We start from the raw sequence: 15,148 nt of genomic DNA, 5'->3' as shown, positions 1-15,148 counted from the left end.
TGAGTATAACTAAATTTGTCATACATCTGTTTAGGTCCAGAGAAAACAGCTAAATGTTACAGTGTGATAACGGCGATGGCAACATCACCTTTACCGCGCACTTTAAAGCATTCTTAAATGCCTGGGAAACATCCAAATAACATGGTTCAAACAGCGTTATCACTGATTTCCGCAGTCAATTTATAGCCCTTAAAAAAGCATGCTTATATATGAAATTTTGAACGTCATTGATAGATCCGCAATAATGCAGTGACTAAGATCAATTCTTCCAACTGGAACATGCTGCGTTAGAATCTGTGTTCAGGTCTTTTTTTTTCTTTTTCTTTTTCTTTTTTTTTAATGCCACAAAGCTTTATTATAATACAGAACACATTGTAATGTTTAAATCTATTTTTGTATTTAAAAAAAATTTATATATTTTTAATATCACAGTAGTCTTGAAGGCCTTGCCTCTTGTTTCTGTTTATCATACGCTCCCAGTCCTTAACTGTAACAGCCAATAATGGGCAGTAATATCTACTTCAACGTTCAGGTCCAGACTCAGAACACATTTGCCAGCACCTTCAAAACCTACTTTCAATTTGTATGAAAATAAAATTGTTCTTCCAGCCTATTAAAATGCCCTCTTTGTGAAAGTTCCAGATTTTGAAGAAAAGTGTGTAGCATTTTTGTTGGATTTAAGATAGTTTATAATGGTTAGTTACTTTTAAAATTTTCTTTCCAGCAAAAAACCCCAACAAAAATGGCTGATGACACAGCGGAAGAAAACATCTTGGATTATGAGGACGAGGAAAATGAGACAGCAGTTGATGGGGCTGCTGGTGATGGCCAGGTGAAAAAGGATGTGAAGGGAACATACGTGTCCATCCACAGTTCAGGTTTCAGAGACTTTTTGCTCAAACCTGAACTTCTGCGTGCCATCATTGACTGTGGCTTTGAACATCCTTCAGAAGGTAGGTGGAGCAAAGGGATGACTGGGACCAGGCAGAACTGTCTGGAATACTGATTATTGAATGGTTGTGAGCTGCACAGTTTTATATCAAGGGGTTAGGGGCTGTGTTGAGATGCAGTGAGGAAATGATGTGTTGAGATAATGAAATTAAAAGAAAAAGAAAGAAAAATACAAAACCAGTAAAAGGCAATATTCTTTCTCTCTTTGTCCCATACTGGATGAGATTGTGAATGAGGCAGAAGTTAAATGCCAGCATGTATTTTTTAGCTGCATACTTTACCCCTTTTCTCCACTGTGGTACAGTTGTTTTCATGGGACTATGTTGCTATTTGATAATTAACATGTTTACATGATAAAAACACACAATTACCTTTGCTTTGTGTTAGGAATGAACTAAAAATAGGACGGTTTATTCTTTCAGTTCAGCACGAATGTATTCCACAAGCCATCTTGTCAATGGATGTGCTATGCCAAGCCAAGTCTGGCATGGGGAAAACCGCAGTGTTTGTTCTGGCCACACTGCAACAACTGGAGCCTAAAGATGGAGAGGTAAGTAGTTTGGTTTAGTTTGGCTTTTATTTCACCATAATTACATGTGACATGGTGATGCTGTGTGTAGGGGATGGAAGAATGAGGAAACTACTTGATTAGATTTGTTCAGGCTGCTTTACTGATTTGTATCAACATTTGAGCTGACTTTTGTCATAGTCGTAACAAAATGCTGTTACTCATTTTATGATCCCTTTCACTTAGAGGGGTTGTGCTGGTTGAAAAGAGTAAAAAAAAGAAAAGGTTTCTAGTGGTTTTTGATTTTCCATCTCCTATTAAACTAAGCATTATATATTGATTTTGTCACCCATAAAACTGGGCAGCAGAATGTTCCACATGCAATTTAAGTATGTGAAGACCTGAAGTCTTAAAAGGATTTTCCCATCAACAAGGGTCATTGTTTAATGGATGTCACTGTGATGTTCCAGGTGTCTGTGCTGGTAATGGCACACACACGCGAGCTGGCCTTCCAGATCAGCAAGGAGTACGAGCGGTTCAGCAAGTACATGAACAATGTGAAGATAGCAGTGTTCTTTGGGGGCATGCCTGTGAAGAAGGACGAGGAGGTGCTGCAGAAGAACTGTCCCCACATCGTGGTGGGCACTCCTGGACGTCTCCACGCCCTAGCTAACGCCAAGACCCTGTCCCTGAAAAACATCAAGCACTTCATTCTGGACGAGTGTGACAAGATGCTGTCTGACCTCGGTAAGTGAAACCTTATAACACTGGTTAACACTGGTTCTAACCAACATGTATTTGACTGGTATTGTGGGAGTATGTGTGTGTGTATCACCATTGCTGTGTGTGTGTATTGATCTGCTTGGTTTTTCTTATAAATGTTCTTTTGTTGTTGGTGTTTTTCCCCCCTGACATTCAGTGATCAGGACACCAAACCTTGAAGGAAGACGGTACATGATGATAGGCTTGATTTTGGCAGGTTTGTTTTCAGCATTGCAAATGATTGGTAGATGTAATGTTTTATCCAGTTTAGCTAGCAACCAGATCAAATTAATGTCAAGTTTTGACTAAACATTTCTGTAATGTAGTGGGACACATGAAAGTGGACATTGTTTTCCATGTTGATTACTGTTTTATTGTGCATAAATATTTTGCTGAATGAAGAAGAAAAACCATCGAAAAAATGTTTTCTTTAAGGTGGACCACTGCGTCATTTTTAGCTAATTTTTGTTTCTCAGGAACTACTAAAGGTATCTGCATGAAATTTGGTACACATACTCAGGATGTTAATATAGATATCTGTGCTAAGTTTGAAGATCATAAGTCAAACAGATATGAAGATATGATAATTTTATCATAAGAATACATAACGTTATTTGGCCCATTTGCAGCACTGAACACGTGCATTACATAATGATTCTCATCATTCCACAGTTTGTTTTGACATCATTTAGTGCAATGATCACAAAAGCAGATGCCCATTGTCCACAAGCATTGTTCTCTGTCTTGTCAAAAACGCATAAAATTATGCATTCACGTTATTACGCTTTAGTCACTTGCTATGAAAAAAACTACTAGAGGTAGAGAGTTCTAACTATGTTCATTGCACTCAGCACACATTTTTACATCAGTATGCCTAATTTTATGATAATATTTTCACTGTATCAATTGTTACACGTGGGCCACTGACGCACCTGCAGCAGAAATTCAACTTTTGAGAAAAACGCCTTCAAAGATTGTGTTGAGAACTCACAAACTACAACCCATAGTTACACACTAAAAAAAATAATACACAGGAAAACAGCACTTGGCCAATATCACTAAGTGGTGAGAGAGAGTTTTTTCAGTTATTTGATTGTTCAAAATGCTCCTGGGGCGTATACTTCTCCCTCATCTGCCCGTCGATGTTCACGTTCCTGACGTCTCACAGTTTCAATTTTTTTCCTCTTTTGTTTTGCTCTGTCAGAGGATTTTCTGGTTGCTGTTTTGACCCTGAGCATATCTGATTTCTCTGCAAACATCTCTGCTTTGCTCCCAGCCACAAGTTCCAGTTCAGCTGACCCCATCCTCTTTGTCTCTTCAAATATAGAGACCTGGAAAAAATAATCAAATGTGTAAGAATAGAAGGTACAAGAGAGAAAGAGAGAGCTGACCCCATCCTCTTTGTCTCATCTTCAAATACAGAGACCTGAAAAGAAATCAAATGTGTGAGAATAGAAGGTTCAAGAAAGAGAATGAGAGAGAGCTGACCCCATCCTCTTTGTCTCATCTTCAAATACAGAGACCTGAAAAGAAATACAAATGTGAAAGAATAGAAGGTTCAAGAGAGAGAATGAGAGAGAGAAGAGACTCAGACTGACATATTTTTACACACACACACACACACACACACTGAGAGAGAATAAAGAGACTCAGACTGACAGTTTTTTACACACACACACACAAACAGTATGTCAGACTCAGTAAAAATCCACAGAAATATTACTGGGAAAAGTATTTCAATACTTGAGAAAAATAAAAACTGCCTCTGAAAACAAAAATCAAAGAACTTGAAAAAAACAAAACAAAAAAAACCAAGTAAATCAATGGGCTCACAAAAAAGAAGGTATTCGGATGGCTTTTTTTTTTTTTTTTTTTTTTTTTTTTGCTATGAAACGTAACAAAAACTCACGAAATGAAACAAAATAGAATACTATATTATATATATTAAATATTATATATCTGTAGACTATTATATCAATTTCCACAAACCTTGGATATGCATTTTTCACAATGAACTGACGACACCAAGCAGTCCAACGTTGACACATCAACGATGATGTTCTGTGAGGACTGTGGCTGTCCCCAGCGAAGTTGTACTTCGGGAACTGATGCACTTTTTTTTTATGGTGGTTCTTCGTCTGAACTGGAGTCACTGTCACCCGTACACGCATGTTTTCTGGTGAAAACGTCCAATTTTCTCTTCGAACTGAGAAGCGGCGTGCTTTCACTGACGCCGGTCGATGTCGAAGGCACTGCTAAGTCGGTCGCGGTTTCGGCAGACTTTTTTTCAGCTTGTGTTGTAATCTTACGCTTTCTCTTCTTTTTGCCGAATGCAAAGACAGTCCTAAACTTCTTTCCAGCGTGTCTTGGCATTGTCCGTGACTTTTAGTAGAAAATTTCGATCAAAATCTTAGGCAACTGGTGTGTCGATTGAAATCGTGAAGAAAATAGACGCCATCTTGGAAAAAGTCACATGACCGATTGGGCCAATGGGCTATTTTTTTTTTTACTCTGACAAGCCAATCAGAAACCTCGACTCAGCCACAACCCCTAAAAAAATGCCTCTCGGGTTCCTTCGGATTTGCTCTTCGTGTGTTCCCGTGAGTGGAATTTTCCACAGGTAATGGCAATGAGAAGACAGACCGGTGAATGACCTTCACACTGATACCAAACAAGTTGGGGTTTCCAAACCAGATCGCGAGCACCAGGCTGTCCAAATCGATGCAAACTTCGAGTTTTTTGTCACATTCGTTCAAACTTCACACACACCCAGGTCAGAAAATGATTTTATTTGCAATGAAATCGGTCAAATTGAGCAAAATGGTTGACAGAAATGCAAAGAAGAGACATTGTTTGACCAAATACAAGTATAATCCCAAAACACGTTTTTTTTAATGATTTTTGGTGAAAAACCTATGCCGTGGTCCACCTTAAAAGGACCAGCACTGCATTTGTATAGAAAATATGGATTTTCAGCCTGTATTATTGTTGTAACTTGTTCCTGTGGATTTGAATTTGGATAAAATGAGGCAAGTTTTCTGTCCTCTTAGTCTGCTTTGTAGTGAAAGTACATTACTGATGTGTGCATTTGTGTGTTTCAGACATGCGTCGTGACGTACAAGAGATTTTCCGCTTGACACCGCATGAGAAACAAGTGATGATGTTCAGCGCCACCCTCAGCAAGGAAATTCGCCCAATCTGCAAGAAGTTCATGCAAGATGTAATTGTTTCCCTTCAGCTCCCTTCTCCCCTCCAACGCGCCTCTGGTCCCTGGCTGCAAACCTTGGCGTCCTCTCACGCCTGTGGTGGCTGACTGGTTGGCCCAACCGGACTGCTGGCAGCTTTTCTTTACCCCATTTGGCAATGGATGCAGCAATCCACTTTCTCCCACTGCCTCTCTTCAGGCCTGGCTGATAGTGATCACTTATGGACTACGGTTCTGAATATAGTGACTTCTTTTTTCTTCATTTTTTGTTTTCTCCAACAAAGTCCTGATAAAAACGTTCCTTCCAGTTTGCTGCTCCAAGATAGTGGTTCTAAATGTTCACCGTCTGTTAAAGGGGTCCGTAAGTTTAAAAACTAACAAAAAGTAACAAAGATAAACCATAACATTTATTATTGTTCACTGAGAAGTGATAGTGGCATAAAGTTTTCACATATACTAACAGTAGTTAATTAGAATTAAACATTGAAGAGTTAGGATTCAAACAAAAGATGTTGAGATAAGTTCTAAAATGGAGGTTTTAAAATGATAGTGATTGGCAGTGCCTGGCATTAGAGTTGATAAAATGAGGCTTATGCTCAGCTAGAATTGAAATGCACCTCAACAGTGTTTGCTGTGTATACATTCTTGCTTGAAAGGGAGAGAGTGAAATGTCATCTAGAGTAAGGTATGGAAATGCATGGAAGCTTCTGAATAGCAGGGGTGGAAGTGCATTTCTGTCTAAAAAGAGTCAAATGAAATGCTTAAAAAGTTTTGATTAAATATAGAGGCTTGGAAGTTCCAGGAAAATGTCATAAAAAGAAAAGGAATAAAAAATAAATAAATAAAAAATACTGGGTGCATAGAAACTTCTGAATAGCAGGGGTGGAAGTGCAGTTCAGTTTAAAACATTTTGAAATGAAGTGCATGGAAGCATCTGCATTGCAGGGGTGGAAGTGTACTTCAGTTTAGAATAGTTATGTGCTGTATAACTTGGATTTTAAAAGCTTTATTTGAAAGGGAGTGTGTCCTAAGAAGAAAAAACCTCCAAAATCCCTGTCCCTTCTCCCATGAGCAGAACTCACATTAGAATCACTGGTGTATAAGTGCATGCTCAGTATAATTAAAAAAAAAAAAAAGTAGTAGTAGTAGTAAATATCAGAATAGCAAGGGCGCTTATGTTACGGAAACTTCTGACTAGCAGGGGTTTGGAAGTGCATTTCAGTCTCACTGGAAGGTAAACCAGATTTTTGTATCAAAAAAAAAAAAAAAATTGTTTTTTTTTTTATGAAAAAAAGAAATGCATGGAAGTTTCTGACAAGCAGGGGTGGAAGTGCATTTCTGTCACCACCACCACCACCACCCCCCTCCCCCCCATCCCTGAACAACAACAAAAAAAAACCCAAGAAGAAACAAAAGTAACCAAAACACAACTCCAAACAAAACACAAAGACACAACAATTGAAAGTAAAAGAGGAGGTGCATGGAAGTCTCTGAATAGCAGGGGTGGAAGTGCATTTCTGTCAGCAACATAAAAAAGCAAAATTAACCCCAAACACAAATTGAACAAAAAATAACAAAACCATCAATGAAATCATGAATAGGAGGGGGAAAAAGTGTCTAAAACAAGTAAATGGAGGAGGTGCATGGAAGCCTCTGAATAGCAGGGGTGGAAGTGCATTTCTGAAAAGCAAAAGTAACCACAAGCACAGCCAGAAACAAAACCAGAACTAACACACAAGTAGTTGAAGTGAGGTGGAGGAATAAAGTGTTAACTGTAACAAAGTAAAGTGAGGAATTAGTGAATACGTGCATGGAAGCTTCTGACTAGCAGGGGTGGAAGTGCACTTGGGCCAGCTGGGGCACAACAAATCCTCGTGCGCTGAACGCTGGGGATTAGTGTGTCTCTACAGTCTGGTTACACCAGGAGGTAGCGAGAGACTGGATCCTGTGTGCAATGGTCATCAAATGGCTGTAGTTGTTAAACCCAGTGTAGACCTGGATATGGTTAACCAAAATAAAAGAAAAAAAGTACACCCCCCAAACTAACTAGTGTCAGAATTGTTGCGGTCATGGAGGTTGATTTCGGTGGTCACCTTTTCCTGAGGCATAGTGGACGGACGGAGGTGGAGAAAGATGACCCGTGGGCCACACGTGCCACAGCGGCTACGCCGGTCCAGCAGGCCAGGTGCATGTAGATCCTGCGTCTTGCGCTGTGTGGGCTTTGTCACCTTGGGTAAAGAAAGCTGTGTACAGGCCGTCGCCTTACCTGGTCGTCTGCTGGGGCCTGGGGCTGGGAGGTCACCTCGGCAGTCACATGTCACATGCACTCACATTCATTCAAACAGATCATCGCTGCTGCTTCTCTTTCTCTGTGCCTGTCTCACTCTCACTCTCTTATTGGTAATTGGGAGCAGGCAGGGAACCTTTGGAAATTGAATGAAAATGGGTTCTTTGTGGGTTTGTTTTAATGAAGATGGATGGGGGTCAGAGGGAAATGGATTGTGTATACATCTTTGTTTTCATGAAGTTGGGATGAGTTTTGTGTGGGTTATTGTTTTAATGAAGTTTGTGGAAATGGGTTCCATGTTGGACTAGGAACAATAGTGATGAACAGGAGGGCTGGGTTAATTGAATGTTCTGGCATCATTTGGCAGAATGAACCTGTTTGAACATTCTTAATAAGCAAATTAAAAACCCTGTCTGACTGGTTTTGGGTGCAGGTGTATGTCACACAAATTTTACAAAGGGAAGTTGTTTTTTTCGTTGACATTGCTGCTAATGAGAAAACTGTCCTTATTCGAAAGTATTTTTAGCTGAAATTTTCTTCATAGATTCCCTGCCTGCTCCATTTCATCAATGTATAGACTGTGGCTGCACATTTGGGCTGTCAGTGTTATACAATGTTGTAAAAGGAATTAATTCTGTGAACACAAGGGTAGGAGGGACCGACCAGCTTCGTAATATCTATTAGCGTCAACACAGAAAATCCTAACAACCTGTTGCCCATGCAGCATAGTATTTTGCAGTTTCTTGTTATATTTTTTATTTTGTTGATAATGAAATTAATGCATCAAGATGTTAATTCATGTGGGTTCACAAAGATTTTAAAGAATTTTCTGTTTTAAACGTTATTAGCTAAAGTCTTATCATGAACATTCCCACAGTTGACTTTGGGAAAGGTACCTGATCAGATGCATCTCTAATCATTAAATTAAATTGGGCATGGGTTTTTGTTGCTGTTTTTTTCTGGCTGGAGGATATATGTTGAAGATACACTCCAAAAAAGAATCGCATAAACTACACTCAGAATAATTATGGTGAAAGTGGATAGTGTACATTTAGCATTGGGAGGTGTTGAATGGTATTATTTACACAACTCAGCTAATTGGATGTGCCAACTAGTACACTACAGTAGTCTGATGAAAAATTATGCTATGGTTTGGTGTGTTTTTTGTTGTTTTTTTTTTTATTTATTTTATTTTATTTTTTAAATTATGCTATGTTTAAAAAAAGGGGTGATGACGAAATTGAATGGTTGTTGAATTAGTGGCATGTGATTGATCCCTGGTTGGTTTTGCAAAACTCTCGTGAGACTTCCTTCTGTCTGACAGAAGTATACCATTACATTAAATGCATTACATGAAATAATGTCAAAGGTAACTCCTGTATGATTTTCAAAGTGTTCAGTCAGTGAAGAATTGACGGTAATAACTGGCATTGATTTCATTGCCCAGCTGATCTTGATTGGCATGACAAAGTAAAAAATAAATTTCTGACTGAAGGTTGTTAGGGCTGAAAAATTGTGACACATTGCCATCAGTATTGATGGTTGATACAATCAGTACTGATGGTTGATGTTTGGCTGCTGCAAAGTTACGAGGCATACATTGGAAGTACAAACTGATATTTGGTGAACACAATAAAAGGTCTGTCCTGACAACTGCCAGTAGTTGTCAGATCCTCTGGGCTGTTGCCATAGTCTGCTAATAGAGGTGGAAATTACAGGCTTTTTGCAGCACATCTACAGAATGAAGACTGATATTTCTTGCAGAAATGGTTTTGTAATTTCATTGACAATAAGGAATACAAATCCTAGTTACATTAGTAGTGCTCAACATTTTTTATTTACTGGAATATTTGAATTTTTCTGAAGCAGTTAAAAATATAAAGAAAGAAGAAAAGATTCATTTGTTTTGAGGCAGTCAGATTTGACATGAGAAGGGGGGGGGGGGTGAAGAGGATTGGAAGGTAGAAGTTGCATGCAGCAACAGAGTGGTGTACGATAGAAGTTGCATGTAGCAACAGAGTGGTGTGAGGTAGAAGTTGCATGTAGCAACAAAGTGGTGTGAAGTAAGTTGGATGCCTTGCTAACTGGACTTTCAGCCCATGGAGGTGTATGTGGACGACGACTCCAAACTGACCCTTCATGGACTGCAGCAACACTACTGTAAACTGAAGGACAACGAGAAGAACCGCAAGCTGTTCGAGCTCCTAGACGTCTTAGAGTTTAACCAGGTCAGTGTCTTGGTCTATGTCTGTGTCTTGGTTCATTGTCCCTCTGTACATCTGGAAGTGGTCTTGGTCCATTGTTATGTGAAAGGTGATGTCTGTGTAGGGCAGTGTTTGTCACTAGTAGGGTGTGTTCTGTCATCGTGATGGTTCATCTGTATTGTTATGTGAAAGGTGATGTCTGTGTAGGGCAGTGTTTGTCACTAGTAGGGTGTGTTCTGTCATCGTGATGGTTCATCTGTATTGTTATGTGAAAGGTGATGTCTCTGTAGGGCAGTGTTTGTCACTAGTAGGGTGTGTTCTGTCATCGTGATGGTTCATCTGTATTGTTATGTGAAAGGTGATGTCTCTGTAGGGCAGTGTTTGTCACTAGTAGGGTGTGTTCTGTCATCGTGATGGTTCATCTGTATTGTTATGTGAAAGGTGATGTCTCTGTAGGGCAGTGTTTGTCACTAGTAGGGTGTGTTCTGTCATCGTGATGGTTCATCTGTATTGTTATGTGAAAGGTGATGTCTCTGTAGGGCAGTGTTTGTCACTAGTAGGGTGTGTTCTGTCATCGTGATGGTTCATCTGTATTGTTATGTGAAAGGTGATGTCTCTGTAGGGCAGTGTTTGTCACTAGTAGGGTGTGTTCTGTCATCGTGATGGTTCATCTGTATTGTTATGTGAAAGGTGATGTCTCTGTAGGGCAGTGTTTGTCACTAGTAGGGTGTGTTCTGTCATCGTGATGGTTCATCTGTATTGTTATGTGAAAGGTGATGTCTCTGTAGGGCAGTGTTTGTCACTAGTAGGGTGTGTTCTGTCATCGTGATGGTTCATCTGTATTGTTATGTGAAAGGTGATGTCTCTGTAGGGCAGTGTTTGTCAATAGTAGGGTGTGTTCTGTCATCGTGATGGTTCATCTGTGGGGATGCTGAGGGCTCTTTTCACTATCATTTGTAATCCCTACCTTTGAAATTTTGTGCAAGTGATGTGCTCTTTTCTTCTGCAGTTTTTCGGGTCTTTCTCAGTTTATCATGTTTGTCTTATTTTCCAACATGCTGGTCTATTTACTCGTTTTTTTTGGGTTTTTTTAACTCCTAAACAGTTGTGAATATCTTTTGTCTTTTTCTTGATTTGATTAATTGGGCATTTTTGCTATGTTGCTTTTTCTGTGCCTAGAACAAGTGTGTTGCCTGTTCAGTGTTGGAAATTTTGTGTATTGTGTATAATTGTGGTCAGTGTCAGAAGAATGTCCTTGGTTTATGTCCGTTAGTGTGAGTTGTGCATAATGTCGTTTTCCACACACACTGTGTGTGTGTGTGTGTGTGTGTATATATATATATATATGAAATGTGTTTTGTTTTTTCTCTCTCTTTCTCTGAGGGTTGTACTGGATCAGTGTTTACAGTTTTTCAGGCTTGTCTGGGCCCTGGGCTAAAAGCCTGTAACAAACATCCATCCCTGATGTTTCAGGTTATCTGTGTGAACAATAAAGAATAAACATCCATTCCTGATCTGTCAGATCATCTTTGGGAACAATAAAGAATAAACATCCATTCCTGATCTGTCAGGAGATCATCTGTGGGAACAATAAATATACATCCATTCCTGATCTGTCAGATCATCTGTGGGAACAATAAAGAATAAACACCCATTCCTGATCTGTCAGGAGATCATCTGTTTGAACAATAAAGAATAAACACCCATTCCTGATCTGTCAAGAGATCATCTGTGGGAACAATAAAGAATAAACATCCATTCCTGATCTGTCTGGAGATCATCTGTGGGAACAATAAAGAATAAACATCCAATAAATATACATCCCTGATCTGTCAGGTGATCGTCTGTGAACAATAAATATACATCCCTGGTCTGTTAGGTGATCATCTGTGTGAAGAATAAATATACATCCTGATCTTTCAGGTGATAATCTGTGTGAACAATAAAGAATAAACATCCATCCCTGGTCTGTTAGGTGAACAATAAAGAATATAAACATCCATCCCTGGTCTGTTAGGTGAACAATAAAGAATATAAACATCCATCCCTGGTCTGTTAGGTGAACAATAAAGAATATAAACATCCATCCCTGGTATGTTAGGTGAACAATAAAGAATATAAACATACATCCCTGGTCTGTTAGGTGAACAATAAAGAATAAACATATATCCCTGGTCTGTTTGGTGAACAATAAAGAATATAAACATACATCCCTGGTCTGTTAGGTGAACAATAAAGAATAAACATACATCCCTGGTCTGTTAGGTGAACAATAAAGAATATAAACATACATCCCTGGTCTGTTAGGTGAACAATAAAGAATAAACATACATCCCTGGTCTGTTAGGTGAACAATAAAGAATAAACATACATCCCTGGTCTGTTAGGTGAACAATAAAGAATATAAACATACATCCCTGATATTTCAGGTGATCATCTTCGTGAAGAGTGTTCCCCGCTGCATGGCCCTGGCACAGCTGTTGTTGGAACAGAACTTCCCAGCCATCGCCATCCACAGACAAATGACGCAGGAAGAGAGGTGAACTTTGCACTTTTTCCACACCAACTGTAATGGACTGGACAGGAACACAAACTGAAAATACTTGTCTAGCTTAAGGCTTAGACTCTTAGTGTGTCTGTTGATTTTATTATGTTTTTAGTAGAGCAGAGTGGAAATTTTGTTGCAGGTTGTCTGTAAAAGAGTTGGTTACTTTTTTCATACTCCTTTGTAGTTGAGCCAGTTGAAGTAACTAGATTTCAGAGAAGATGTAGTTGAACATGGAAAGTAAGCAAAGTGTACAGATTAGAAGTACTCTGTGTAAATGCAGAAAGTGATACTAAATGTCTTGTCATTGACTGGTGATGTGTATTAAAAACACTGTAAATGCAGAAAGTGACGTCAGATACCTTGTCATTGACTGGTGGTGTGTATTAAAAGCATTGTAAATGGAGAAAGTGATGTCAGATACCATGTCATTGACTGGTGGTGTGTATTAAAAGCATAGTAAATGGAGAAAGTGACACCAAATACCTTGTCATAGACTGGTGATGCGTATTAGAAACACTGCCTTTGTGTGTAAATGAAGTAAGTGACACTTAATACCTTGCCCTTGACTGGTGTGCAGGTTATCTCGGTACCAGCAGTTCAAGGACTTCCAGAAACGAATCCTTGTGGCCACCAATCTGTTTGGTCGTGGGATGGACATTGAGAGAGTCAACATCGTCTTCAACTATGATATGCCTGAGGACTCTGATACCTACCTGCACAGGGTCAGTTCTTTGACATGTAACTAACAATCAACAAAGAAACTTCACTTCCTGAAATTAAAGCCAGACTTCAGCTTGGAATGGAATTAACCTCTTCAGTGCTATCATTTTGGCTTTTGCTTCCTATTTGCCAGACAGTTTTTGGGTTATGAAGGGTAATAAATTTCACACACAAATTACTGCCAGCAGATGATAGCTGTTTGATCAGTGCGAGCATGCTTTTTTAAAACCATGCGGTACATGTATTTCACAACACCCCCTTCATCACTGCCATAGGTATTTTGTTTTACAGTGGTGGTTCATTGTGATATTCTCCCCTGTGACATTGAACATTGTGTGTACACAGGTTAATAACCATTCACACATTGCCATGGATATTTTGTTTACACTGATGGTTCATTGTGATATTCTCTCCTGTGACAGTGAACATTGTGTGTACACAGGTTGCCCGTGCTGGTCGGTTTGGCACCAAGGGTCTGGCCATCACCTTTGTGTCTGATGAGAAAGATGCCAAGATCCTCAATGACGTGCAGGAGCGCTTTGAGGTCAATATCACAGAACTGCCTGATGAGATTGACATCTCCTCTTACAGTGAGTCACTTCACAAAGTTCCCTGTCCTTGTGAGCCATTATTGGACAATACTCCAAGCAAGCACCTTGGAAATTTTTTTTTGAAATCGTTTAATGAGGAGGAGCTCAGAAGACACTTGCTTCCCAGAATTCCATGAGGATGAAGAAAGCAAGCTTGTGGTCAAGTCACTCTGACAGGGTGACTTTAGACTGGGGCTTTCCTTTGTTCAAATTGTCTTTTGTTCTGTTCTAGATCAGGTCATTTATTGATTTACTGGTTACCCAGACTTTCAGCCAGGTACATGTGTGTGATGACATGTTAACCAAGACTTTCAGCCAGGTGTATGTGTTATTGACAGGTTAACCAAGACTTTCAGTCAGGTGTATGTGTCATTGACATGTTAACCAAACCTTTACAGCCAGGTGTATGTGTCATTGACATGTTAACCAAGACTTTCAGCCAAGTGTATGTGTCATTGACATGTTAACCAGGACTTTCAGCCAGGTGTGTCATTGACATGTTAACCAAACCTTTACAGCCAGGTGTGTGTCAGTGACATGTTAACCAAACCTTTACAGCCAGGTGTATGTCAGTGACATGTTAACCAAGACTTTCAGCCAGGTGTGTCATTGACATGTTAACCAAGACTTTACAGCCAGGTGTATGTGTCATTGACATGTTAACCAAGACTTTCAGCAAGGTGTATGTGTGTGACGTGTTAACCAAGACTTTCAGCCAGGTACATGTGTGTGTGGCATGTTAACCAAGACTTTACAGCCAGGTACATGTGTGTGACATGTTAACCAAGATTTTCAGCCAGGTACATGTGAGTGTGACGTGTTAACCAAGACTTTACAGCCAGGTACATTGTGTGTGACATGTTAAACCAAGACTTTCAGCCAGGTACATGTGTGTGTGTGTGACATGTTAACCAAGACTTCCAGCCAGGTACATGTGTGATGTGACATGTTAACCATTACTTTAGCCAGGTACATGTGTGATGTGACATGGGGATAATACAGACTGTGTGTGGTGTTGCAGTTGAAGGCCGGTAAAGAGCAGCTGGCTGTGGGACCCACCTGGTGGCGATGGAGGCAGCAGATTGTCACCACATGGAGATCACACTGCCTTCATCACATCTTCATTTTAATGACCATCATGCTTTTAGTTTCACATCATGGCACAGAACCACCATGATCATCTGTTCATTTAAACTGATGTTTTAATAAAGCAAATGTGTGTTCAGAGTTTTGGAACTGTTCTAAAGGGAGAAGAATGAATGATAGAGATGACAAAATAAAATCATGAAAACCAGTTTGTTTCCAAGAGTTACTTGAAATAGGAAAGAAATGTGATGTGTGGCTGACATTTATGTAGTGATGTGTGCTCAGAT

General features: G+C 39.6%; 1 protein-coding gene across 1 annotated transcript in view; it reads left to right on the top strand.

Moving 5' to 3' along the window:
- Nucleotides 1–15,069, top strand: part of LOC143276162 (spliceosome RNA helicase DDX39B) — a 15,845-nt gene extending 776 nt beyond the window's left edge. Inside the window, exons 2-10 of the mRNA XM_076580583.1 lie at nucleotides 725–953; nucleotides 1,374–1,501; nucleotides 1,930–2,206; nucleotides 5,323–5,441; nucleotides 9,810–9,941; nucleotides 12,347–12,456; nucleotides 13,043–13,187; nucleotides 13,628–13,775; nucleotides 14,797–15,069. Coding sequence (XP_076436698.1) covers nucleotides 743–953; nucleotides 1,374–1,501; nucleotides 1,930–2,206; nucleotides 5,323–5,441; nucleotides 9,810–9,941; nucleotides 12,347–12,456; nucleotides 13,043–13,187; nucleotides 13,628–13,775; nucleotides 14,797–14,810 — 1,284 coding nt within the window. The 5' untranslated portion in view covers nucleotides 725–742 and the 3' untranslated portion in view covers nucleotides 14,811–15,069. The remainder of the gene's footprint in view (nucleotides 1–724; nucleotides 954–1,373; nucleotides 1,502–1,929; nucleotides 2,207–5,322; nucleotides 5,442–9,809; nucleotides 9,942–12,346; nucleotides 12,457–13,042; nucleotides 13,188–13,627; nucleotides 13,776–14,796) is intronic.
- Nucleotides 15,070–15,148: the final 79 nt, after the last annotated feature.

The sequence above is a fragment of the Babylonia areolata genome, chromosome 31 (genome assembly GCF_041734735.1).
Source record: "Babylonia areolata isolate BAREFJ2019XMU chromosome 31, ASM4173473v1, whole genome shotgun sequence".
Classification (NCBI taxonomy): domain Eukaryota; kingdom Metazoa; phylum Mollusca; class Gastropoda; order Neogastropoda; family Buccinidae; genus Babylonia; species Babylonia areolata.
This window is presented reverse-complemented; position numbering and strand designations above follow the sequence as displayed.